The sequence below is a fragment of the Mustela erminea genome, chromosome 4 (assembly GCF_009829155.1).
Source record: "Mustela erminea isolate mMusErm1 chromosome 4, mMusErm1.Pri, whole genome shotgun sequence".
Lineage (NCBI taxonomy): Eukaryota > Metazoa > Chordata > Mammalia > Carnivora > Mustelidae > Mustela > Mustela erminea.
In genome coordinates, this window is record NC_045617.1 from 146912855 (window position 1) to 146936539 (window position 23685).

General features: G+C 48.1%; 1 protein-coding gene and 1 long non-coding RNA gene across 13 annotated transcripts in view; both read right to left on the reverse strand.

The window, feature by feature from the left end:
* LOC116589239 overlaps positions 1 to 6528 on the reverse strand; it is a 29328-nt gene extending 22800 nt beyond the window's left edge. For 4 of the 5 annotated variants that reach the window (XR_004285258.1, XR_004285256.1, XR_004285257.1 and 1 more), the window contains exon 1: positions 112 to 6528. This is a non-coding gene — a long non-coding RNA (uncharacterized LOC116589239). The remainder of the gene's footprint in view (positions 1 to 111) is intronic. The other variant, XR_004285259.1, reaches the window with a different exon arrangement.
* A 706-nt stretch (positions 6529 to 7234) lies between these two features.
* Positions 7235 to 23685, reverse strand: part of KIAA0319 (KIAA0319 ortholog) — a 95260-nt gene continuing 78809 nt past the window's right edge. For 7 of the 8 annotated variants that reach the window (XM_032341234.1, XM_032341232.1, XM_032341233.1 and 4 more), the window contains 8 exons: positions 23185 to 23336; positions 21266 to 21404; positions 20480 to 20639; positions 17119 to 17261; positions 15245 to 15367; positions 14000 to 14087; positions 12032 to 12123; positions 7235 to 8236 (listed from right to left, as the gene is read on the reverse strand). In XM_032341234.1, coding sequence (XP_032197125.1) covers positions 8058 to 8236; positions 12032 to 12123; positions 14000 to 14087; positions 15245 to 15367; positions 17119 to 17261; positions 20480 to 20639; positions 21266 to 21404; positions 23185 to 23336 — 1076 coding nt within the window. In that variant the 3' untranslated portion in view covers positions 7235 to 8057. The remainder of the gene's footprint in view (positions 8237 to 12031; positions 12124 to 13999; positions 14088 to 15244; positions 15368 to 17118; positions 17262 to 20479; positions 20640 to 21265; positions 21405 to 23184; positions 23337 to 23685) is intronic. The other variant, XM_032341237.1, reaches the window with a different exon arrangement.

Below are 23685 nucleotides of genomic sequence, written 5' to 3' on the forward strand. Positions count from 1 at the left end.
AAATCAGTGGAAGTACAGGGCCGTTAGTAGTAGTAGCAGCATAGCCCTCCTTGAGCATCGAGCTGTGGCTTTGCCAAGATGGGGGAGGCCAGTGCCCACCCGCTCTCCTACCTGAGACAAGGCGGTTGTCCCCTGCAGCCTCTCTTCCCGTCCTCTCGGGGTGCTGCTCCCTCACCTCCAGGAGGACAAACCGTCTCCCCACAGCGAACCTGAGAGGAAAAGAGATTTCCATAAGGGCCCATCCACCTAGCGGAAGGGGTGTGAGGCCTCGAATGGCAGGTACCCTTTATCCAGTAAGAGTTTTTACAGTTCGTTATTTAAAACAAAAATGACTGGTGTTTCCTGTCACTCTGAAAGAGGAACTCTGATTCGGAAAATTCTAAGCTTTTCTGGACACATCTCCTGTCCGTACTCAGACACTGAGGAAAAGGAATCAGGCTGAATAAGCAGTGATGGAGCTTTCCTTTCCCACCATGTGTGGAATCCACTGTCATTCCGTGGATATTCTGGGCATTGGAAGGAGAGCTTGAGGGCAGGTGTGCTGGGGACGGGGGTCCCCTCCCTGCCCCCTGCTAGTTAGCATCGTTCCCTCTACCCCTGGGGAGCCGAGGTTAAGTCACTGTCTGGAATGCCCGTGGGCACAGAGGAACTCACCTCTGGTCCTGGCGCTCCCTTCTGTTAGCCTGCCTCACACCAGCCGTCTCCCGATTCCCACAGGAGAGACAAGCTGACCTCCGCCTCAGGCTGACATATCTCAGCCACACCCTGTCCAGAATCACATGTGCAGCATACTGATGGTTTCTTTCTTTTATAGTTTTAAGTGGTTTTCTATATCTTTCTAATTACTTAAGATTTGGATGTATCCATCTATTTCAACAATAAAGATGCTGTAACATTATTTGTTAGAAGTCTGGAACACGGACACCAGGAGGTGTTAGGAGAATGCATTCACATATGTGGATAGCTTGGTAAGCCAGTGGATTCCTTGTCTGGGCGGCAGACTGGAGTTTTCTTGCTTATTTGGCCCCCCTGGGTCCATAAATCGAGGTCCAGAGACTCACTGCAATGTCTTTAATTATGTATTTAAAGTGATTTGGGAAGGAACTAGGTTCCTGTTGAGTAAAACTGTTCTGGGTTGTGGGAAGAAGAAAAGTGTCTCTAACTGAACATTTCGGGGGGGCGGGTATTTTCCAATAAGGTGACCCTGTGTGGTGAAGTCAGGCAGTGGTTGGCAGACAAGAGCTCACAAGCCAGACCTAACCCACCACCTGTTTCTGTGTAGCCCAGAGCTGAGAATAGGTTTGTATTTCCAAATGATTGGGGGCAAAATCAAAAGGACGGTATTTCATATCACAAAATTAAAGAAATTCCAACTTCAGATTCCATCCATAGAGCTGCGGTGAAACACAGCCATGCCCATTCATTCAACATCGGATCTGCGGCTGGTCTCCCGGCAGAGTTGAGTACTGGCAACACAGACCAACAGTACGGCCTGCAAAGCCCATAGTATGGACTCGCCGCTTACGGAAAAAGCTTGCCAACCTGAGGTGTAGTAGAGCTACTGATGCTGAGGGAGATCTGATCTTCCTGCGTTTATCAGGCACTGTTTTATTTCATTGAACACCTGTGTAAAAGGTACTTTTCTGGGCATTGCTCCAACGAGTTCTCACCAAGAACTTGCCAACAATGATCCTGTGATCAGAAATTACCTGGATAACAGGAGTCTGTTGGCCTCGAGAAAACTACTCCATTCACTTCCCCCAGCTAGGCAGGGATTCTCGTTGAAATAGCTTATCTGCACTTACCCCTTTGAGTGGCTTTCAAACACGATTTTATGTCAGGTGTTGTTCTCTTTTCTCCTTTATTCTTAGGGAGAGACTGTGAAAATAAGCATTGGAAGCACAATGCAAATAAATCTGGTTTTACTGTTAAACTGTTAGTTTTAGATTTTGCCACAGGCCTGCCTTCTCCAAAGGCTGCAGCCCAGGGTTTTAATCATTCATGTGCAGCTATGTTAGCTCTTTACTTGAATAATATTGATGCTGTGACTTTGTGTGTGTGCTTTATTTTGTAGGATAAAACCTGGGAATAAGTGTAGTGGGAACGTTCTGCTTTTTAAATGTGCCTAGAACTGTTTTCCAGTTTTTGATAATTGTGTATGTGTATCAGTCTCGTCAGCAGAGTTGTGCGTGTGTGTGTATAATTAATAAATGTTGCATTAACAGAATTTCCTGTTTCTGTGTTAAGGTTTTTTGGTTGTGGTTTCCTCCTTTCCAGTTCATCATTTCTGTTTATACTGGATACTATTAGCCCAGTTCACATAATGCATGAAAAACAGCAGAATATGCTATCCCAAAGTATGCTGCTTTGGTATAGCAATTACCATGAGCTGAAGATGTCTAAAAGAAACAGATACCAGAAAAGCTCTCTGCCCTTCTCCTACTTTCTTAAAAGCAGGACCTAATTTACACGGGTGCCCCCACCCCTGCAGTAGGAAGGATAAATGTTGATCCCCGGTGACAACTCTAGACGCTGTGGGCCTGGAGAGACACTAAAGGAATCTACAGGACAGATTTTACCAACTGGCTTTTGTCTCAGCCCTTGAAAGCCTACAAATGCTTTCCTCTGTCCTGTCTTTTCTCCACAAATGTACTGCTCTTTGTTGAGGACGCTACATCAGCCAGAGTTTCAAGCTGCTTCTCTGAGTTCCTCATTCTTTCCTGGGCATCTCTCCTGTACACCTGAGGCATACATGGTAATAAGCTCCTGTTTTTTTTTTTTTGTTTTTTTTTTCTCTAGCTTTTATTTAGCCAAGAACTCAGAAGGGCAGAAGGAAAATTATTCTTCCTCTCCTGCAGGTGTAAATAGTGCTCCCTCCCCAGAGAGCTGCTGGTCAGTGAATGCCGTGGGCCAGGAGCCTGCATGTGAAATTCTGTACCCTAGCATCTTCACAAAGATCTGTCCCATGGTTTGTGCTCAGTAAATGTTCGCTGAATCAGACTGAAAATTTACATGGTTTGTAAGTGTGAGAAAGGGGCATTCTCCAGCTTTCTCAAATTTCTACTCACTCCACTATTGTCCATTATGTACTTTTCCTCCAGTTTGAGTTTTTTCTGATAAAGAGAAGTATGAGGAAGAAATTCCCTGAAATCCTACTATTTGGATATAACCACTGTTAGTTACTTTAACAATGTATCCTATATTTTCACTCAGTGCTCATTATTTTTTATTTTATTATTAAGCTTTTCACTGGAAGAAAGAACTGTGCCACTGGATATGTGTTTCCCTCTGCCATTCCACTGAGTTCATGCATTTCTTTTCACCTGGTTTGGTTTTTTAAAAAAGGAACCTATGGTAGTTATTTTATTTAACTCATTATTGAGGAAGCTGGTAAGGGCATTATAACCAGTTGAAAGGAGAAGCCAAAAACTCCAACAAATTTATATGGGTGAGAAACCTTGAAAGGAATGTCTGAATGGAAGTACACTAGCTCCTTCCACATGCAGGACGGAGGCTGGTCAGACTCTCAGGACGCCAGAATCTGCATTTCACACTGCTCTTCCTCTACAACGGGACAGGGTCAGAAAATGCATGAAGGGCACTGAATGTGGGAATCAAAGAACCCAGGAAGGCCTGCTCTATGTAGACGATGCCTACTGTTCTGCTGAACCTGCTGTTGATTTTTAAAATTACTTGATTACCAGGTTATCCACTTCCCTCTCAACTTGAGGGTTCTTTACATACTGGGCCTAGGCCTCTGGTCAAGTGTTACTTTCGTCTTCCTCCTATTTCTTCCATTCTCTATCAGTAAATGTAAATGCTACAGTTTCATTCTTAGTTTAGCCTGCAACAAATTGAAAAGCAAATTAGCCTGGTTTTCATTGATGGAAGTCTGGGAAACCTCTCTGGAAAAACAGCAGGTCCTGCTTCATCTAAGGGCACTGAAAGGCTACCAGCATATTCTGTTTTCAGGTGATATGTATAAATGAGTGGAAATGTGTTTGGAAATTGGCAGTCTGATGATTTACTTATCATCCATCCCTTTTTTCAGCTAACTAGGAAGGACTTGCCACAGTGCAGGTCATAGACAAATCTCCTGTCCTAGTGATGCAGGGGACATGGTTTTCACGGGTGTTGTGTCAGATTAGGCAAGACTGTGTGATTTTTTCCTGTTGTGCTAAGACCTCGGGCCTGCAACTCTGGGCTTGTCACCTTCAGGACAGAGGTGACAGTACTAAGTAGGCTTCAAATACAAGAAATTTGGCCATTCCCTAAACTCACCTCAAAAAGAGAGACTGCTCCGTTGGAGAAATCCTGGTTGTCGTTGTTGCTGACTTTAATGGAAGAACTTTTAGTATGGCACTGTTGATCACAAAGCTGGCTGTTTCCCCTCAGCATCTTCCAACTTTTGATCTTGAAATACTTAAAAGCTCATGGGAGGTTACGGAAGCCGTGGATTCCTCTATGCCCTCCATCCCTCTTCCCCCAGTGCTTACCACCGTACATAACTCCTACCAGGCAACTGACATCAGTATCATCCTGCTGATACAGGCCAGCGTTCCCAGCGCCCTGTACACTCCTTTTGTGAATGTGTACGTTACCCAACTTAACCCCATCAGTAGGAAAGTTTGTGTCACCACTGCCACAATCAAGATACAGAACTGTTCCACCACCACCACCAAGGAAATCTCTCCCCCTGGTGCTCTCCCTTTATATGCAGTTGGCTTTGGAAGTCAAATCACTCAGCAAGGTTTCTTACTATTGGGTGACGGGCATGAAGAAGGGCACTGGATGTAATGTGAGCACTGGGCGTTATGTGCAACTGATGAATCGTTACATTCCACCCCTGCAACTAATAATGCAGTATAAGTTAACAATTAACAATTTAAATTTAAATTAAGTTTAAATTTAAAATTTTTAAAATTTCATTCACTGTAACACGCATGCCAGAAAGAGTACGTAAGTGAGTAAGTGATCAATTTACGGAATCTTCACAAGCTGAGGACACCTCGTCACCAGCACCCAGAGCAAGAAACAGAACACTGCCAGCCCCTGCCAGCGCCCCTGCTGGAATGACTAGCACTGTTTTGTTGGCAAAGATGTATTTATTATGGAGAGAGAAAGAGGGAGCGGACATGCAAGGGGAAGGGACAGAGAGAGACTCTCAAGCAGACTGCGAGCTGAGCGTGTTGAGGGAGGTAGGAAGTGCTGTGGGCCTGGACACATGGTTCTGCGAAGGGCCAGGACCCGCTCCTCTGATGTCCGCAGAAGCAGGAGCGAGGGGCGCACCTTCCGCCATGGCTTTCTTGGTGCACACCAAAGTCTCACAACAGCCTTATAACTTCTCCAACCATTTGGAAGCGTGAAAACTGCCACTGGTGCATGGGCTGCACAGGACAGGTCGTGGGCCAGCTGGCCAACTCCCACCGAGGGGAGCTCCCCACAGAAGGCATGAAGTAACCCCCCAGCTCCGAGGCGGCGTTACAGAAATACAACTGATCTAGTCTCCTACATGCTTTCCTGCCATTAAGACCTGGTCTGACCCGGGAAATAACGTACAGCACAGGGCGACCTGGACTGTCCGGGACCCCCGTCCTCCAGCTGGCGAGCCTCCAGTGCTGCGCGCCTTGTGGGGTCTTCCATCACAAACACAGCTGGCCTCTTAGCCCCCGGGTCACATCCTCTTGCACTGACTGTTAGGGTCTCTTGGGCAGCCCTCTCCTTCCAAGCTGCTGGAGAACCTTCCTGGCCCCTTGGCCCTGGGGATGCGCCACGGGAGGGCAGACAGCTCCTGTGCCCCTGAGGTCTGCGTGCACCTGTGCGGGAAGCGAGGCCAGGGGAGGCAGAAGCGGCACTCAGCAACCCAGAGCCACGGCTCAGGGCGTGATTCTGGAGGAGGGATGAGGGAGGCTTCTCTGTGTCCTGTGTTCTCCACTGTCTGAAGGAAGTCCTCTGGGTCCTAGGAACAAATGGTCCAAAAGGCCTGCCAGAATTTGCTGTCCACCAGCTGAGGGCAGGAGGTCCTTGTGTAGTCAGGGAGGAGGGTGAAAAGCAGGGGCTTGACAGCTTAAAAAAACCTGCATTCAGTTTTTGCACTCTTTGGCTGTCACCTTGCACAAGGTACTTAACCTCTCTGGGACTCCAGTTCGTTCCCTGCAACATGAGAATAATCACATCTACTTTCCCAGGCTGACTGTAAGGACCCGCTGGGCATCTCTAGTACGTGAATTATGCACATAAACACTGAGCCCGCGCTCGCCCCCGCCTTCACCACTGCACTCCATCCACCTCCTCCTCTGCAGTCCTTGAGGCCAGAAAGTCCTGGTGGTGCACAAAACCCCCAACTCTGCTCACGAGGCACTCCAGATATTAAGTTTATGAAGATAAATTCTGGTGTAAAAAACACCACCCATCCCAGACAGCAGACTGAACTGACTAACAATGCGGAAAGAGGAAACCTAAGCAAAGAAATTATTTTTTTAAATAAAACAGTCTTACACACTGTTTAGTTCTGCTGTTTCCCAGAAAGTACAAAACTGCAAACAAGATGATCTCACGAGGATAAATACGACCAGAGAGAACCAAAGCATTTGCAAGCTTCACTTTGTTCAGGGACCCACAGGAACTATCTTCTCATTTGTTCCCACCCTGATGGTTTAACGCAGGTCGTTTAATCCTCTTGCTTTTCCACTTAATCGTGGTAAAGCCATCCCAGTTTCACAGAAACTTGTGCACCAGGATACTCTTCAGGTGTGTTCCCGCCTGAGGCCACAACACGGTTCAGATCTGTGATGGGCCCCACCTCTACTCTAATCTCTCCAAAGAATGCCAATGGGCCCCTCCCGGGCCGCCCATCTTGGCTGGGTGGAGAACCCACCTTAAGGCTGGGTAGAGAACCACTATGAGCCAGCCACCTCCGTAGGCTACGGTTCACCCCAGGTCACTGCTCTGTGGCGTTCTGTGATTGGGGATAGTTTTTTTCCCCCCATACATTTCAAATAAGATTTGGTTAAAAAAAAAGTTTAATATATTTTTTAAACATATGAAGTGAATGTCTATGTCAATTTGTTACCACGGAAAGAACCTGTAGGCCAATGATCATGAACATACCATTCTAATTAAGACAGACTATATTTCTGATTCTGAGACTATGTACGAAGTTGCTGAGTCATTATTCCTATCTATGGCAATCCAAATGAACGGCCTGTGGACATACTCAATAAATACTCCAACAGTTAATAATCACTTTCATCATGTCTAATGTACACTGGGGCTAGGAGAGGCTTCAGGGTAGTTTTTTTGTCTAGAAGAAAGAAAAGGTAAGGAATGTTGCCGTGCAACCTTCTACTTTCAACCTACAGGTCATTAAGCCAACACATCCCTTTCTGTGCCTCTGGTCCTCGTCCTGTGATTCTTATTCAGCTCTCGGATTCCCAGGAGCTGCTGTCCACAGAGGACACAGAAACAGTGGTTGGCCATAGCCAAGAATAAAGGTCCCGGGGGTTTCTATTCTGTTCGGGTGTTCGGTCAGCACAGAAAACTTGCTACACAGAAGACAACCCACACCTCCAATAAGCTATTGTTAACAGACACAGCAGCCTTGGGACTATGGGGGCCCGACCACAGAAACCATGTCTGGAAAGTCGTCCTTGAAGGCAATCACAGCTCCCAAGAGAAATGAGCCTTCTCTAAATGTGTTTAACTTATCTAGAGGTCTGCAGATAGATGCAGGTGTCCATCCTTACTTGCACAAAGGTAATATAAACACTGTGCCAGCTACAAAGCACAAACTCTTTTAAGTACATACCTTGTATCTCACCCAAACTGTATCCCTATCAGCAAGCATCTCTGCTAAAAGAGCAACATTAATGTTTTGTTTCATATCTCAAACACTCCAAGAAAACAGATCTTTTAAACACAGGGACACACATCCAGCCTGCTGAGAAAGGACCTTAATGTACGATTCTCACGGGAGTCAGCTCTGTGTGTTAACTCCCATTCACTGGTCCTGGATTCAGGGATTCCTGTGGGTAACCTTTGAGTTTACAGCTGCTTCTTTATCTGTCCTTTGAGCAATAGCTGAAGGGCGCGCCATGTCTGAGGGACCCACTCACGGAAACCTTTGCATTCCCTCTCTCCATCCTCTCTTCGCTGAAGATGGTGTCCTGATCACTGTCAAACTCCGACTCAGACACCATCAGGCTGGAGTTGTGCTCCGTGCTTCGGTGTTTAATACCTGGGGAGAAGCAGACAGATGCATCTTGGGGGAAATGGCCTTTTCACTCCCAGCTGCTGTTCTGGTCTTAGGTCCCATGCACCCAGCTGTGCTCTCTGCACCTTCAAAGCAACACTCACAACACGGCAGGGGTTGGAGGCCTTGGTGAGCAGCAACAGGGGCTTTGGAGTCAGCCCTGAGCTTGAGCCCAAGCTTTGACACTTACCAGCTAGCTGTGTGGTGCTGGACAAGATACCTAACCTCTCTGGGCTTTCAGTCTCCAGCACCATCAACACTGGGAGACGGCAGGCACACACTCCATGGGTTCAGGGTGCGGACTCCGTGAAACAGTGCTAGTGAAGCTGAGGCCCAGCAGCTAGCACTCAGGAGGCGCTCACTAAGTGAGAGCTGTTAGGGTTTTACGATTCGGTTCCATCAAAATATTTTGGGTAGAATATGTGATTGCCTGTGGTCAAACTAAGAGACAGAAGTGGTATAAGACGGGACCTCTGCTCTCAGAGAATTTATAGTATCTAGCTAAGGGTTTAAGACAAAGACTCATGAGAAGAGGGTTCAAAATAGCCAAGAAATGTTGAAAAATCAACCTCACAGGGATCAAGAACAGATAAGCGCACACCGATGGGCTGGCATTGCTTCAGGCCGGGATTTGGAGAGGAGAACCAGGGAGGGTGTGAAGTGTGCCGAGGGGCACCAGAAATACTGGGAGAAGCAGGTGGCCTGGCCCTACCTGCCCCGGGCCCTCGCTGGCTCGGTCACTCCTGGCCAGTGGCTAACTTTCCTATGTCTCAGTTTCCTCCACTGTGAATTGGGGATCATCACAGTATATGTCTCAGAGCTGCTGGCTGCCCTGGGATTAAACGGGTAATATGCTTGGAGCAGGATGTAGTACGTCTGAAACAGTTAGTTAGTGCTCTGAGATCCTGAGGGTCTGAAGGGGTCATGAGAGTGTTAGGGAGAGGGGACAAGAGACTAGGCGAGAGGGTGGGTCGAGTGGGAACAAGGCACCAACAATAGGTTTAGAGCCCCGCAGGAAGAAGAATGGGGGTTGGGACATGAGAAGGACGAGGTTACTCTAGGAGGAAGGGGGTGACATAATGCAACCTGAAAGTGCGCTGAGGGGCGCCTGGGTGGCTCATTTGTTAATCATCTGCCTTTGGATTGGGTCATGATCCCGAGGGCCCGGGATGGTTAGTTTTCCATGCTGACCGGTGAAAAGTTCATTTATTTCTGTTCAAGTAGGAATATCTGTGTTTATAATGATAAGCCCTGAATATTTAAATGCTGAATGTGTTGGAAGCTTAGCAGTTTGAAGTTTACACAACAAATGGGGCAACTGGCCGAAGAAAAGAAAGCCTAGAAGATACTGAGAGTAATTTCTGTCATTTGGACCCTAAACGGTGTTGGGGAACTTAGCAATGATAGGAAAAAATACTCAAATGAAAATGATCAACTTCCTTCTCAAATTTCTTTGACTCAAGGTTTTCCTAAAATTTTTGAAACCATAGTTAAACTTGAGGTAGATATTCAACCTTTATTTTATAGCAGAGAATTCTAGAGATAGCTATTTTCCTTAAAGCTTTCCTGTGTGGAAGTTTTGGAAGTTGACTCTACTTCATTAATTTTGTGGGTCTGAGCTCACTTTTCTGCAAATGGCAGTTAAGCTGTTTTGCTCTTATGTCAGAAATAAGTCCCTGCAGATTTGCAAAAGAGCCATTTTACTGCTAAACGGAGGGAGTTTTGCACTGTCTTATGTAAACACAGTTCATGCAAGAAAAATGTAAATTTCCAGTGGTACTGATTAACTAAAGCATTCTATCCAAAAATACAAACAACAATAACTAAACATAGATAAAATTAATTCTAATATAAACTCTCTTTTTGGCAACTCGGCACTGGTGGCAGGTGAGGTATCTTTGCTCTATGGTTATATATTAAAGGCTAGATTTATACTTATTTTTGTATTAGAACATTTATTCACCACCTGCTATGCGTGAAGGACAGTGGAACCAGATTGCAGTGATGGCCTCAGGGCTTGAGGTTGACACAAGTGTGTGGCTTTCAGGTTGTACTCACACCATAGCTAAAGAAGGATCACTAACTAATATTAGAGCAAGTAGTAATTTAGTAATAGGGGTCTCCAGAGGTTAACGAGGCCACCCATGTGCATTTTAGCTGAACTAATGCCTAAACATCCCCATGGCTGAGCATTTCTGTATCATGAAAGTGTTTTCATAGGGAAGAAGATCCCCCCCTTCACAGATGGTCTAATGCATGCTGTCAGTACTTCCTTTGTTGTGTTTTTGTTTTGTTTTTTAGATTTTATTTATTTATGAGAGAGAGAGAGAGAGAGCACGCACGATCAGGAGGGAGAGGGAGAGAGAAAATCTAAACCGGACTCCAAGCTGAGCCCAGAGCCTGATGTGGGGCTCAATCCCATGACTATGAGATCATGACCTGAGCCAAAACAAGGAGTTGTCGGATACTTAACCAACTGACTGAGCCACCTGAGCACCCCAGTACTTTGTTTTGACCTAAAGGCTGTGATGAATGAAACTCTTAAGGACTTGTACACACTAACCACTCTTTCTTTCAAAACTGGTTTAAGAATGGGCACCTGGGTGGCTTGCTGGTTAAACATCTGCCTTTGGCTTGGGTCATGATCCCAAAGTCCTAGGATCGACTCGAGCCCTGCATTGGACTCCTGCTCAGCAGGAAGCCTGCTTCTCCCTCTCCCACTCCCCCTGCTTATATTCCCTCTTTTGGTCTCTGTGTCAAATAAATAAATAAATCATCTTTTAAAAAAAATTAAGCACTCTGAGCTCTTAGGTCTAAAGCCACTGTATGAAGCTGGTGTCCCATGATGTGATGAGAGGCGAGCGCGCACGTGCACTCATCAGGTGTGTCCTCGTGTCCGTTTCCCTGCCAGAGCCCCTGGCCACACTCCCCGGACGTCAGCCACTCGGACCTCGGTGCTCGGCCAATCCCATCCAGGCTGCTGCGGGATCACCTTCTCTGGCCGGGATTCTGTGCCTCTCCCTGGACCTCGCTTGGTGTCTGCGCGGAGGGCAGGCACTCAGCATTTACTACAGACAACGTTTTACATCTCACGACTTGGAAAGTGATTATGTCCCTCTGTGAGAATGTAGTTACAAATGCAGATTATGAAGGACCCGTACAAGCGAGTGCTAAGCAGCCTCTGAGGGCCAGGAAGGGTTCTTAATGAAGGAGAGCCGGAAAGTTCGCGGGGTGGCCGGGAGGTGGCTTGGAGCATCGGGGTCTGTGCGTTTTGTGGCGACAGTGCTGTGTGGAAGCCAGGGTTCACCCATGTCTGGCTAGTCCGCTAAGGGCAAGGCTCCAAGCTAGAGCCTGCCTGTCATCTGGGCGCATCTCTCGGGGAGCAGACCCGCAGGGCACAGTGTTCAGAGGCGAGCTGGTGTGGAACGCTGTCACACGCCCCACACCCCAACCACAAGAGAAAAACCTGCTGGAAAAGCAGTCTTTGCCTGCGGGCATTCGATGGGGGCTCAGCGGATGCGAGGCCTCTCCGTCTCTCACCCGGTAAGGCCTCTACGTGCGTCACCAAAATCTCATGGAATTTGGATACTACTATGCCTTCCCATTGCCTGTCCATGGGCTAGATGTAGGTTTTTCTTCCCAGAAGCTCAGACTCACTGTTCCTTCCCCATTAACTTGCTGGCTCGGGCCCCTTGTTGCGCCTCCCACCAAGGCAGCGCTCAGGGGCGCCTGCCCCCAGTCCACTCAAGGCCCCGGGGAGTACCCCGCAGGCCGTCTTACCGTGCTTGGGCCTCAGCTCCATGCTCTCCTGCTCGTCCACGCTGTCCAGGATGGTATACTTGGTTTTCTTTCTTATTTTAATCCTTTTTCGTCTGAAAGGAACAACAAAAAGCTCAACTCAGATTCTTAGGGAACCGGGAGCCAGGAGTTAACACAGTAGAGGAAACGCTCGGCCTTCAGAACGCAGGGCTCAGCGCCAGTGGGAACGCGGGGCGCACGCGGCCAGGTCTGCGTTCCGGCACCTGAGGCACCGTGCAGGTCCTGAACACACACAGGAGCAGCAGGGCCACACCCCCGGTGCCCACCCACCTGCGGGCTCCTGGCTAAGCCTGGGGCTGACGGGCCGGGGCCCCCGAGGGCCGTCCTCTCAGCACCTTCGGGCTGGCACAGCAAGCTTTCCCGTGAGTGATTCTCCACTTGGAGGAACCTGGATGCCCACACCAGCCCCCTGAACCTATACTGGCCTAGAAGATCCGAAGGTGCAAAGATGATGGAAACTAGCAACTGGGGGTAACAAATCAACCAACCAGGAATAGAGCAGATTCCCCAAATTAAGTGGCAACAACCCAGGATTTCATTTTCCACAACGCATGAGAACAACTGAGCTGGTCCTTTGTGTGTCATCCCGAGCTTCAGGGGATTATATGAAAACGTACCTCAAAGCCGTGGGGAGGTTATGCTGAGGACAGTTTTCCACAGGCAGGTGACTAAGAGCATGGGCCCCTAAGCCTTGACTGAGTGCTCACCAGCTGTGACTGCAGGTTCCCACCGGTAAAATGGGAGTAAAAACAGTCCCCTTTTGTACGGCTGCTGGGAGGACTGAGTAGTGTAGCGAGCACACAGCTGAGAGAGAATGGCAGATACTTAATATCACTTACTAATACTTAAAATGGTCACAGGCAAACACTTTCTTCATCATCACGGTCATCTGCTTAATATGTATGGCCACATAACTGCAGAATGTATATTTTTTAAATTTTCATTTATTTTTGTTTTTTGCAGAACTTTGGAAGTGAAGCACAGCAGGGCGCCCATGGTCCCAAATGGCTCTAGAAATCTTCCTGGGATTTAGGCCTCTGAGTGCCTGTGCTCCCCCTCCCCAGCCTTCTGCGATTCACTATTGGGATCACCACAGGGAAAGCAATCACAAATAAAACCAAGACGATAATATGAGCAGTTTCAAAATATAACTATTAATTATGATCACATCATTTTTTTTTTAATCATTATCTTCTTTGGAGAGCACTTAATGTTTTGTGTAGGATGGTGGTGTTTTGTGTAGGATGTCTTCCCAGGACTTGAGAAATCACTGTCCCTACAAATCTCCTCACAGAGGGCTGGGCACAGGGTTCTTGAAGATTCAGACCAGGAGGCAGCTCAGAAGCTTCTCGGAGGTCAGCACCCCCCAAAAAGGAAGAAGGAAACACCTAACGCAAAATTCCTCTTCCGTGATCCTACTGCCTGGATTAAAGTTTTGCATTTATTCAATAGGATTGAGATAGAGTCCACTGTTGCATCACATACAAGAAGCAAAATCTAAATCTGCACTCTACCCTTCTAGAACTCCTCCCTCTCCTGAGGGCTGATGGGCTACTCCAGGAGTGTCTCCGTGAACAAAGGTGAGACAAAGACAACAACACTAGACTTGATACCGAGTCCCTGAGCCTTGCAGGGAAGAGGAAAGCTGCCTAGGGAAAAGCGGCCTCTGGGATTATTGCATTTATCCGGCCCACACCCACCGTGGGTCTTGAACTCATGACCCTGAGAACCAGAGTCCCATGCTCCACCAACTGAGTCAGCCAGGCCCCCTTATAAAGGACTCTGAAAGCCTAGTTTGTCTTCATGTAAAAGTGATTGTCAAATGGTTCAGTAGCTTAACAAACCCAAGCAAAGGCTACTACAGCTGTCGAGTCCCATTTCCTGGTGTGTCTTTATCTCAGGGCCATGAAATAAGGAGCGGCCATGTACCTCCTGCAGTAGAGGCAAAGCCAGGGCATGCCCCCGGTCAGCCCGAGGACAGTGAGAGCCAACGCTGCCACGTAGAACACACTCCACTCTGGAAAACAAGAAAGCCAGAGCAGACACGGTTACACACTGTTCACAAAACAACTTTATTTCCGTGTTTCACGACGTATATTAGCGAGTTCTTACGACCAAAGGCCATCTGTGGACTCACTAGTCTGGCTACAGGGCACAAACACGGTACAATATAAACAAATCAGGAACAACTTAAAAGTACCCTACTTTTGTCCAACTGGGTCGGGGATATCCTGGGGTATATCTCATGCTGACTTAAGGACAGAATTGTCAAAACCAAATTAATTAAAATGTATGCTGTGAATAACCATGTATGACACACCAAATATTAATTCCATAATCACAAAAAACACAGCTCTCCCCACCAAAATAGCTCTGGCTCAGTTTTTAAACAGGCAAATAAAATATCTGTCTGGCTGCCTAGGACATGAAGACACTTTTCAGAGCCAGACAGTAATTCAGAAACTACCTGATCTGTATTCCTCCCACATTCTCGTACAAATCCAGTGTAAAAAGCTTTGCAACAGCAATTCGGGACAGAGAAACCAAGGGCCCAAAGACAAAGGTTTAACTCCATTAAATATCTGCTCCTTGGAAAAACGATCCAAGGGCTGGCTATTTTCAGATTTCTCAGCCATATACGTCCAACCCGGATTCCTAAGGCAACAAAATTACTCTTGGAAATAGACTGGCATTAAAATGGATTCCTCCCCAGAGGACACATCAGGGCACCGGTGGGGCCAGCGGAGACGGAGGCTCCCATTGTTGGTGCAGCCCGGGCAGACATCCCGGAGGAGTGGGCCTGATTCTGCTGTTCATCCACGTCCAACAGGCCCACACCAGGAAACACTTCACCAGAAGGCCAACGGAGCCCATGGCAAGGCAGGGGGGACCCAGAAAACGGCCCCAGGGGCACAAAGCAACGCTCTCGGCAATGCTGGAGCAGTTAGCCAATTGTGCTCTGCCCAGGGGGGGGTTTCCTTATCAAAAAGTTTTACGGAAAAGCCTAGGTCCACAGGCATGGTAGGTGTGGGGAGGATCTTAAGTCTCTCCTCCTTGGCTTCAGGTGAGGAGAGCGGAAGGTTTACAGTGGCAGAGTGGGGCAGATTTTTCTGGTATTGCAAAAGGCCGTGTCCTCACACTCCTTGGCCACAGCTGTCCCTGCCCCGGACTCACCGCAGTTGCTCTCCCCATCCTGGAGGTAACGCTGAATCAGGTTCTCCATCCACAGCTGGGAGCACACGCAGCGCTTCGTGATGGGGTCACAGTGGCCGTGGCCTGAGCACCGCAGAAGGCAGCCTGCAAGAGGTGGGCGCGGCTGAGGCCAGCGCCGTGGCGGGCAGAAGCAGGGCCTAACTTCTGCCTGCTGTGGTTCTGCATTAGCTCGGCCCCGACAGACACATCTTGCCAAGTCAAGAGACTCTATGGCCTAGAGGGGGCCCAGGGGTTCTCTCCCATCAGGAAGCAAATGGCAGAAAAAAAAAATCCACACCAGGTGACAAAAGCCTTAAAAATGTAGCCAATACATTTTTCCCTGGACCTCACACCGGTCCAAGTGTGACCAAGAAAGATGGCCTCAGGCCTAAGAAAGATACATGCTAAGAATTTATACATTCTAAGAAAATAATTAGGGATATACACAAGGATTTGTCTACACTTAAAGCATTATTTATAATCCGCCTTAAGTCCCCGAGTAGAGGACAGCCTGACCATACCCAGGATGGAGGACTCTGCAGCCGTAAGTACCCTACTGAGGAAGAAATCGTCAAAGATTTGAAAAAAATTATCGAGATTTGATTTGAGGTTAAAAAACAGATTAAAAATATTTATCCATTATCCTGATTGTATCACATGTTTCCAGAGATGGACGAACTGGAAGGAAATGCATCAGATACTAACAAGAGTTAGGTTTGGAGGGTGGGGATTCTAGGCCCAAGAACCTAGAGAATTGTTTAAGTTTTTTGCCTTTCTGGATTCCAAATTTCCTATAATAAATAAGGCATTACTTCTGTAGTTAGAAAAAAGGGACTATTTAAAAAATTACGTTAGTGTATGTTAGCCTTGCGCACGTCGGTTCCAGATGGACGTCCAACACAAGCTACACCGTACTGCCCAGCATCACGTGTCTCTCATGATGCTCACGGTCCGCAGCGCCCGCTGGAACGGCCACTTCAACATCATGAGGGATTCATGTTCCTTATAAGGTCGTGACTGAGAACTTGGACCAAGACCATGTTTCTGACTACACCCATGAATCACTTTGGTGCCAGGACAGGTGAGCAAGCAAGGGGCTTAGACGGAGACACAGCGGAAGGCACTCGAAGTCACCCTGCATGTCCAGAGGTCTACGAGACACCACTGTCACACCAGTGTGCGGTCCAGTGGATAAACTGTATGAACACAGCTTCTCCGGCCTGTAACACTCTCTTTACCACTGTCCTGAATGCTTAAATATGAAATTTCTGACAATGACCGTTATCTGGAGTATAGTTTTAAAAACCCACCCATGACCACTGTTGGTCTTGCTTCCCTCAGAAACAAAGAGCAGTTGGCAAACATGTTGGAGGAAGCCCACCGTAGAACTAAACGTACAACATGTTTCTGGACACTAATGTGAAAATGGTCACACCTCACTCCTCTTTCCATGCCAGTGAAACTTAGCCATGCCTGGCAAGGCTGAGTCTGATGCTTTTACAATATTCCCAGAGGAATTATCCCATAGGCATATTCTTGGAGGAATGAAGTTCAATATTTAATTTCTAATTAAATCAATATTGGACTTCATGCCCAGTCAGTCCAAAAAGACGATGTGACCTCACCTCTGTCCTGTCAGACTGCAAACAGATCTTAGATCTCCTCCCCTGAGAAATCTGCCACTTCAACCTCAATGGGCATTTAGGTTTCTGTAAGATTCTCAATGCAGTCAATTTGATGAAATGTTTTGCTCAGCGCCACCCAGTTCTGAATAGACAGACAATATTTATATTACTTGGCCCCTAAAAGAATTCCCATAGGAATTCCCATAGGAGACATTCCCAAAGGAGACATACCTGCTGTGTCGATCCTCAAGACTTTAAAAAGCAAGAAATCAGCCTTCTCTTTTGAGAGCCGTCTGTGCAAATTTCGGACCACGTCAGCAGCTTTGAGAACCTTGAAAGGCGGCCCACTCTGGACATAAAACACAATGATGGTGCTGCAGAAGACAAGGGGAAAGGACAGCCACGCGGTCAGATGGCGGCCAAAAGGACAGGTCTGCCCTGGCCCTCTGCCCAGTGAGGGTCTTGATTGCCCCAGCTGGGTGGGTTGGCAAGGACACAGGTCATCTCTCGTAGGCCATGGAAGACACGAAGACAGACTCCTCATTCCCAGAGCTGTCTAGTCACCGAGTGACAGACACATCTCTAGATTAACGGGGCAATATGCTGATGTGTGGAAAGAGACTCAGCCATCCACAGGGCAACATCAACTTTTATCTTGGACTGAGATAGAATTTACTTGCACTGGCACTCGCCCTTCTAAATGGTACTACTCAGCGGCGTTCGCATATTCACTGCATTGGGCCACCATGGCCGCCATGTGACTCCAGAACATCGTCATCCCCTCCGGACAGAACCCTGTGCCCATGAAGGAGTGAACCTCCATGCCCTCCTCTCTCTGGATTCTGGCAACAAATCATTCTCCATTTCTCCCGGTCTGACTGTGCGTTTGCTACACATGACATGCACGAGGCGCTCTGCTGTGTTTGCTATAAATGACACACACACGAGGCGCGCCGTGTCCTGCTTCTTCCAGCGAGCATGCGGTGTTCATGGTTTATCCGTGTCTTTCTGTGCACCATGACTTCCTTCCCCTTGATGCCAAACCCTAGTCCATTGTACCGACATCCCTCACTGAATTTACCCATTCAGCCACTGATGACATTCACACTGTCTCCCCTTTTGGGCTGTACGGATTCGGCTGAATGTGTAAATGTTGGTGTGCAAGTTTGTGTGCAAACACACACTGATCGTTTCTCTTGGGTACAGACCTAGGAGTGGAGTCGCCGGGCTGCACAGTAACTACTCAGCACTGGTTTCTACACCGGCTGCCCAGCTCTGCATTCCCACCAGCAATGCAGAGGGTTCCGATTTTTCCACATGCTCACCAGCGTTTGTTCTGGTTCGTCTTCTGGATTAGAGCCATCCCAGTGGGTGTGAAGTGCTTCTCAAAGGGGTTTCACTTTGCATTTCCCAATAGCTCAGGATCCAGAGCACCTTTTCATGTGCTGATTGGCCATTCCTAAGTCTTCTCTGGAGACCTTCCTATTCAAATCTGTACTGGTTTTCAAGGTTGCCATTAAAAGTACCATGAACTGGAGAGCGTATCACAACAGAAGTTTATTTGTAGTTCTGGGCCTTGAAGCTCAAAATCAAGGTGTTGTCAGGGCCATCCTGTCTCTGCAGGTGCTAGAGGAGAACATGTCCCACACCCCTCTCGTGGCTCTTGATGGTGGGCGCAGATCTGTGCTTGCCGAGGCATCCACCCCACCTCTGCCTCCGTTGTCACGCGGTCATCTCCCTGTGCGTCTGAGTCTCTTCTTATAAGGACACAGTCACACTGGGTGAAGCACCCACCCTACAGCAGTATGACCTGATCTCAACTATCTCCGTCTGCAGAAACCCTGTTTCTGCAGAGGTTCACACAGGTAGTAGAGGTCAGGATGTAAATGTAGCTTTTGAGGAGACACAGCTTTTGAGGAACCTACAAGTGTTTGTAGCATGAAAGACTGCTGGATTTTATCAAATGCTTTTTTCTGTGCCTACTAAGATGATCGTATGGCTTTTATCCTTTATTATAGGACAAAAGGGTTTATTACATTTATTGACCTCCCCTGCATGCCTGGAAAAAATCCCACTTGGCCATGTGTCTACTTCTTTTAATACGTTGCTGCACGCAGTTTCTAAGTATTTTTTTGAGCATTTCTGCTTCTATATTCATAAGGGATATTGGTCAGTAGTTTTTTTTTTACACTTGGGAATGACTCTGGTTTTATTTTTAGTTGTTTTTTTTTTTTTTTTAAAGATTTTTATATACTTGAGAGAACGAGCAGGGGAGAGGGGCAGAGGCAGAGGGAGAAGCAGACTCCCCACTGAACATGGAGCCCAGCGTGGGGCTCGACCCAGTACCCTGGGGTCACAACCCAAGCCGAAGGCAGACATTTCACTGATTGAGCCCCCCAGGTGCCCTTGTGTCTGGTTTTCATATCAGAGTAAAAACTGGCCTCCCAGAATGAGTTAGAAAGTATTCCCTCCTCTTCTATGTTTTCGAAGAACTTGTGTAAGTGGTGGTAAATCTTTAAATGTTTGGTAGAATTCACCAGTGAAGCCATCTGGTCCTGGGCTTGGTAGGAAGTTACTGATTCCTAATTTAATCTCTTCACTTGCTACAGGTCCGTTAAGATTTTTCATTTCTTCTGGAGTCAGTTGGTCTAGTTGCTTCTTTCTAGGACTGCATCCATTTCATCCAGGTTAACTAATTTGCTGACATGCAATTGCTCATAGAATAATTCTTTTTATTTCTATGTGGTTGGTAGGGTTATCCCCTTTCATTCCTGATTTTACTAATTTGAGTCTTCTCTATTTTCTTGGTCAGTACAGCTAAAGGTTTATCAATTCCATTGATTTTCCTGGTCAGTCCAGCTAAAGGTTTATCAATTCCATTGATTTTTCAAAGAAATAGCCTCTGGTTTTGTTGACTTTCAGACTTGTTCCGTTCAATGTTTAATATTTTGTAAGTAAGGGAAATGTGTGATTTGTTTTGATAGAGTTCTATGAAAAAATACAATTTTCCTTTAACTTGGTATTTTTCTAAGTAAACTTCAGTTGTCCAGAAAACAACTCAAACAGAGTGGCTGACAGTAACTGATGGGTTTTCTGTGAATGGGAGGTTTTCTTTCCCATATTCTTTCTCTTCTCCCACCTTCCCCTACTACTCATAGACTGGACAAGCATTCAAAAATAAAAGCATAATTAAATAGATAAATCTTATAAGAAATAAAGGCTGGAGGTTTAGCCTCCTAGACTCTCAGAAGACAGCAATGGTAAGCAATGCTCCTCTCAGGCCGAGAGAAGCCTCAGTCCTGGAACGTGGGGCAGAGATGAAGCTGGCTGTGAGACACACTCTGTGTCAGCCATCCGCATGACCTCCAACGACAGCAGAGTTAAATGACCAGTTCCGGCTGATGTTTGCTAACTCCTTCATCTGGTACATGCTCAGTCAACATTTACTGACACTTGTAGGAGGGACCTGGAATGACACTGCCCTTCCTGCTGCCCTTTGAGCAGAAGAATGTATGGATGAGATACAAGTGTGTGCAAAACAACAAGCAAAGGAAACAAACAGGATCCTGCCAGACAGGCGTACGGCGCACACCTGAGGTCTGAGTGGGCCTGGATCTTCTGAACCTTAACATCTGAGTCCAGCACGTTCAGCAGGGCCGCCAGCCGCCTCACGAGGGTGTCCTTCTGCTGCTCCGTCAGCCGGCCCACGCCCACCTGCAGGATCAGCTCCACCAGTGCACTCTTCCTGGGGTCTGGGAAAAGACAGCACATGGGGTTTCCGCTTGGAAATCATGATGGACAACGTAAGGAGCGAGGCCTGCACAAGGGTTTAAAGAGTTTAAAATGATCCCCGGTAACTTCTTAGGACTAAGGTTGGACTCAGTTTACCAAACAGTACAGCGGCTGCTGTCTGAGAGTGCTTTCTCCTTGTTTTACCCAAGTCTGTGTCTATTCATTTCTTCCCGGAAGATAATCAGGGGCACCTAAACAGCCTGTGGGCTACCTTGAGATTTGGGCACTGCACACTTTTCCCTTGGGCTCTGCGGTGGCAGCTGCTGCTCTAGCCACAGTGACATGGGAAATATGGGGGCCCCTCGCCAGAGCTGCCCCCCTCTGTGCTCCCACACTGAAGCTCCCGTGGCCACCTCATGTTCTGACAGGAACACAGAAGTGACACGAGATCCCAGCTCACCATTGTGGTTTGGAGGCTGAGTCTTTTGGGAGTAAACAGCGAACAGGAGGGAAAACCATGCCGTGGCTCTGGCCAGGAGCCAAAGCCAGCCCCGGGGGCCACCCCACCTGGGAGGCTCCTGTCCACTGAAAAGAGCCCGAAAGCAGGCCACCCAGATTATAGACCAGCACGTCAGCCCAGGCACACCTGGTCGCACTTCCACAGTGGCTGTGTCCGTGTCCAAGGCCCCCTGACCATCAACGACTTGCAAGCGGAACGTGTAGACGCCCTCCACCAGATTGGTAAGCTGCAGGGCTGTGCTGTGGTCGGAGCGGCCAATGACATCCTGCAAAATAACGTCAGTCGCCAGCCAACGCTCCCAACTTCGGGCCCACTGCTGATCCCAGACCTCGGAGGCCCATCTCTTTCATGTGTGCGTGACTGTAAGGGGCAGGCTGAAGAGGGAGATGGCTGGCAGGGCAGCTGAAGAGAGGGGCTCCTCAGCGACTCTTCCACAGAAAGCACCAGGGTGCTCAGATTCCTCAGCCGGGACGTCTGCGCTGCGCTTACAGAGGGCCGTCCGGCCATAACCAGATCGTTCAGTTCCTCCAACAGAGGGAAAAATCATTGACATGAGGGTCAAGCACCCCTAACACAGTTTTATAATAGTCTCACCTTGGGTTCCCTCCTAATGTATCACATTTACCTTCTCAAATGACCCAAGAGCCCAAGGAGAGTATTTCTGCTCCTGGGGGCTCCCAGCTCCGAAGAATTAGAGAAGAACCCTGGATGCCCTTGGGCTGCACTTGCTAAGAGAAGGGGACCCTAAGCAAAGATAATGCGTGCTCTGAACGGAGAACCTTCATCCTGAGAAGCTAATCCCCCTCTAGCTGAAGAGCACTCATTCCAGAGGTGCTTAGGAAAGCGTAAAGCACGTTCAGTTCCCTCCTTGTGACAATTTCCTTTATTTTTTTTAAAGATTTACTTATTTGAGAGAGACAATGAGGGCATGCATGCGAGAGCAGGGGGGAGGGCAGACCGAGAGGCAGAGAAGCAGACTCTGCTGAGCGTGGAGCCCGACAAGGGGCTCAATCTCACAACCCTGAGATCATGACCTGAGCCAAAATCAAGGGTCAGACACCTGGCTGACTGAGGCTTGCAGGCACTGCTCCCCCAGACCCCACGACCACTTCTTTGATGCATGTCCAAGAGTACATCTGCAACTCCGAAGTCCTTAGCAACAGCACGAATGAAAATGTGCCTACATTTATAGCCTAAGGAGTGGAGGGATCTAATGGGGAGAAATGTCTGCCAGGAGCGAAAACTTGGGTCTGTCTGGTCTGATTAAGCATGACTAGGTTGACTTTGTCCAAGACATGTTTCATCTCTGCATCACGCCCCCTGTACTTGGGAAATGGGAACGGCAATCCTCGGCCAACTGATCTATCCGGCACAATAAGGAGAAAAGGAGAGAACCCACTCGGACCCAAACAGGAACAGCGGGGAAGCCGAGGAGCAGAATGAGTCCCAGTGGAGACTCCATGTCCAAGTCCCCTGGGCTATGGTTTCCTACCCGACCCAAAGTCCGGTGGGAAAACATCAGAGAGGGCTTCAGCCTTTGTTTGAATCTAAGAGCAGCTTGCTGCCTCCAGGCCTCCGAGGAAACCAAGAAGCATAAACACCTTCGTGGGGAGCACGAAGATGAGGCCCCAACAGAAAAGCTGCCGAGCACTGAGCTGTGCCCAGGCCTTCACACTCATCTGCTGAAGCCCCAGCCACTGGCGTGGCTGACTGTGTTCGAAACAGGGCCCATGAGGAGGTAGTTAGGGTTACACAAGGTCACAGGGTGGGGTCCTGATTCCACGGGATTAAAGTCCTTGAAGGAGACACCCCAGAGGGCCCTCCCTCTCTGCCATGTGGGGACACAGCGAGAAGGAAGTCACCTGTGAGAACTCTGACCAGCAGCCAAATCGTCCTGAGCCTTAACCTTGGACCTTCACGGGCTCCAGGACTGGGAGACGTGTCTGTCTGTCTGGAAGCCGCCCAGTCTGTGGTCTTTCCTCATAGCCCCTGGAGCAGACTGATTCCGCATGATGGGAGTGGGACGACTCTGGTCAAGCACTCACCCCAGCGGCTGGGCTCTGGCCGTCCCGGACCCACAGGTAGGACACAACTCCCTGGTCATCGGTAGACCTCGAGCCATCCAAGGTAATGCTGTTACTGGGCAGCACAAGCACACGGTGGCCACCAGCATGAGCTCTGGGAGGGCTGTTGCTTGCTGCGTCAAAGACAGCAAAAACGAAAGCAAAGAGACGGATGTGACAAGCAGGTGGCAGAAGTGGGCCATAGACCACCCGCGATGGCGCCCCCTTGCACAGGTGTAGATCCGCAGTGTCCGAGAGGCACTGCTTCCCTCATGTAGAGACTTCCTTAAAGCTGGGTTTACGGGTGGTTGTAATTTCGCAGCCTGTACCCTGGGGAGGTTTCTAGTACCACGACAGTTTTCCTCTTTTTGAAAAAGAGACAATGACCTTCCTTATCAGGGTCCAGAAAGTGAAAATATTTTAGTTTAAAATATATTCTGAATCATTATGTCCTGGTCCACACTATCTGGCCCCAGAAATACT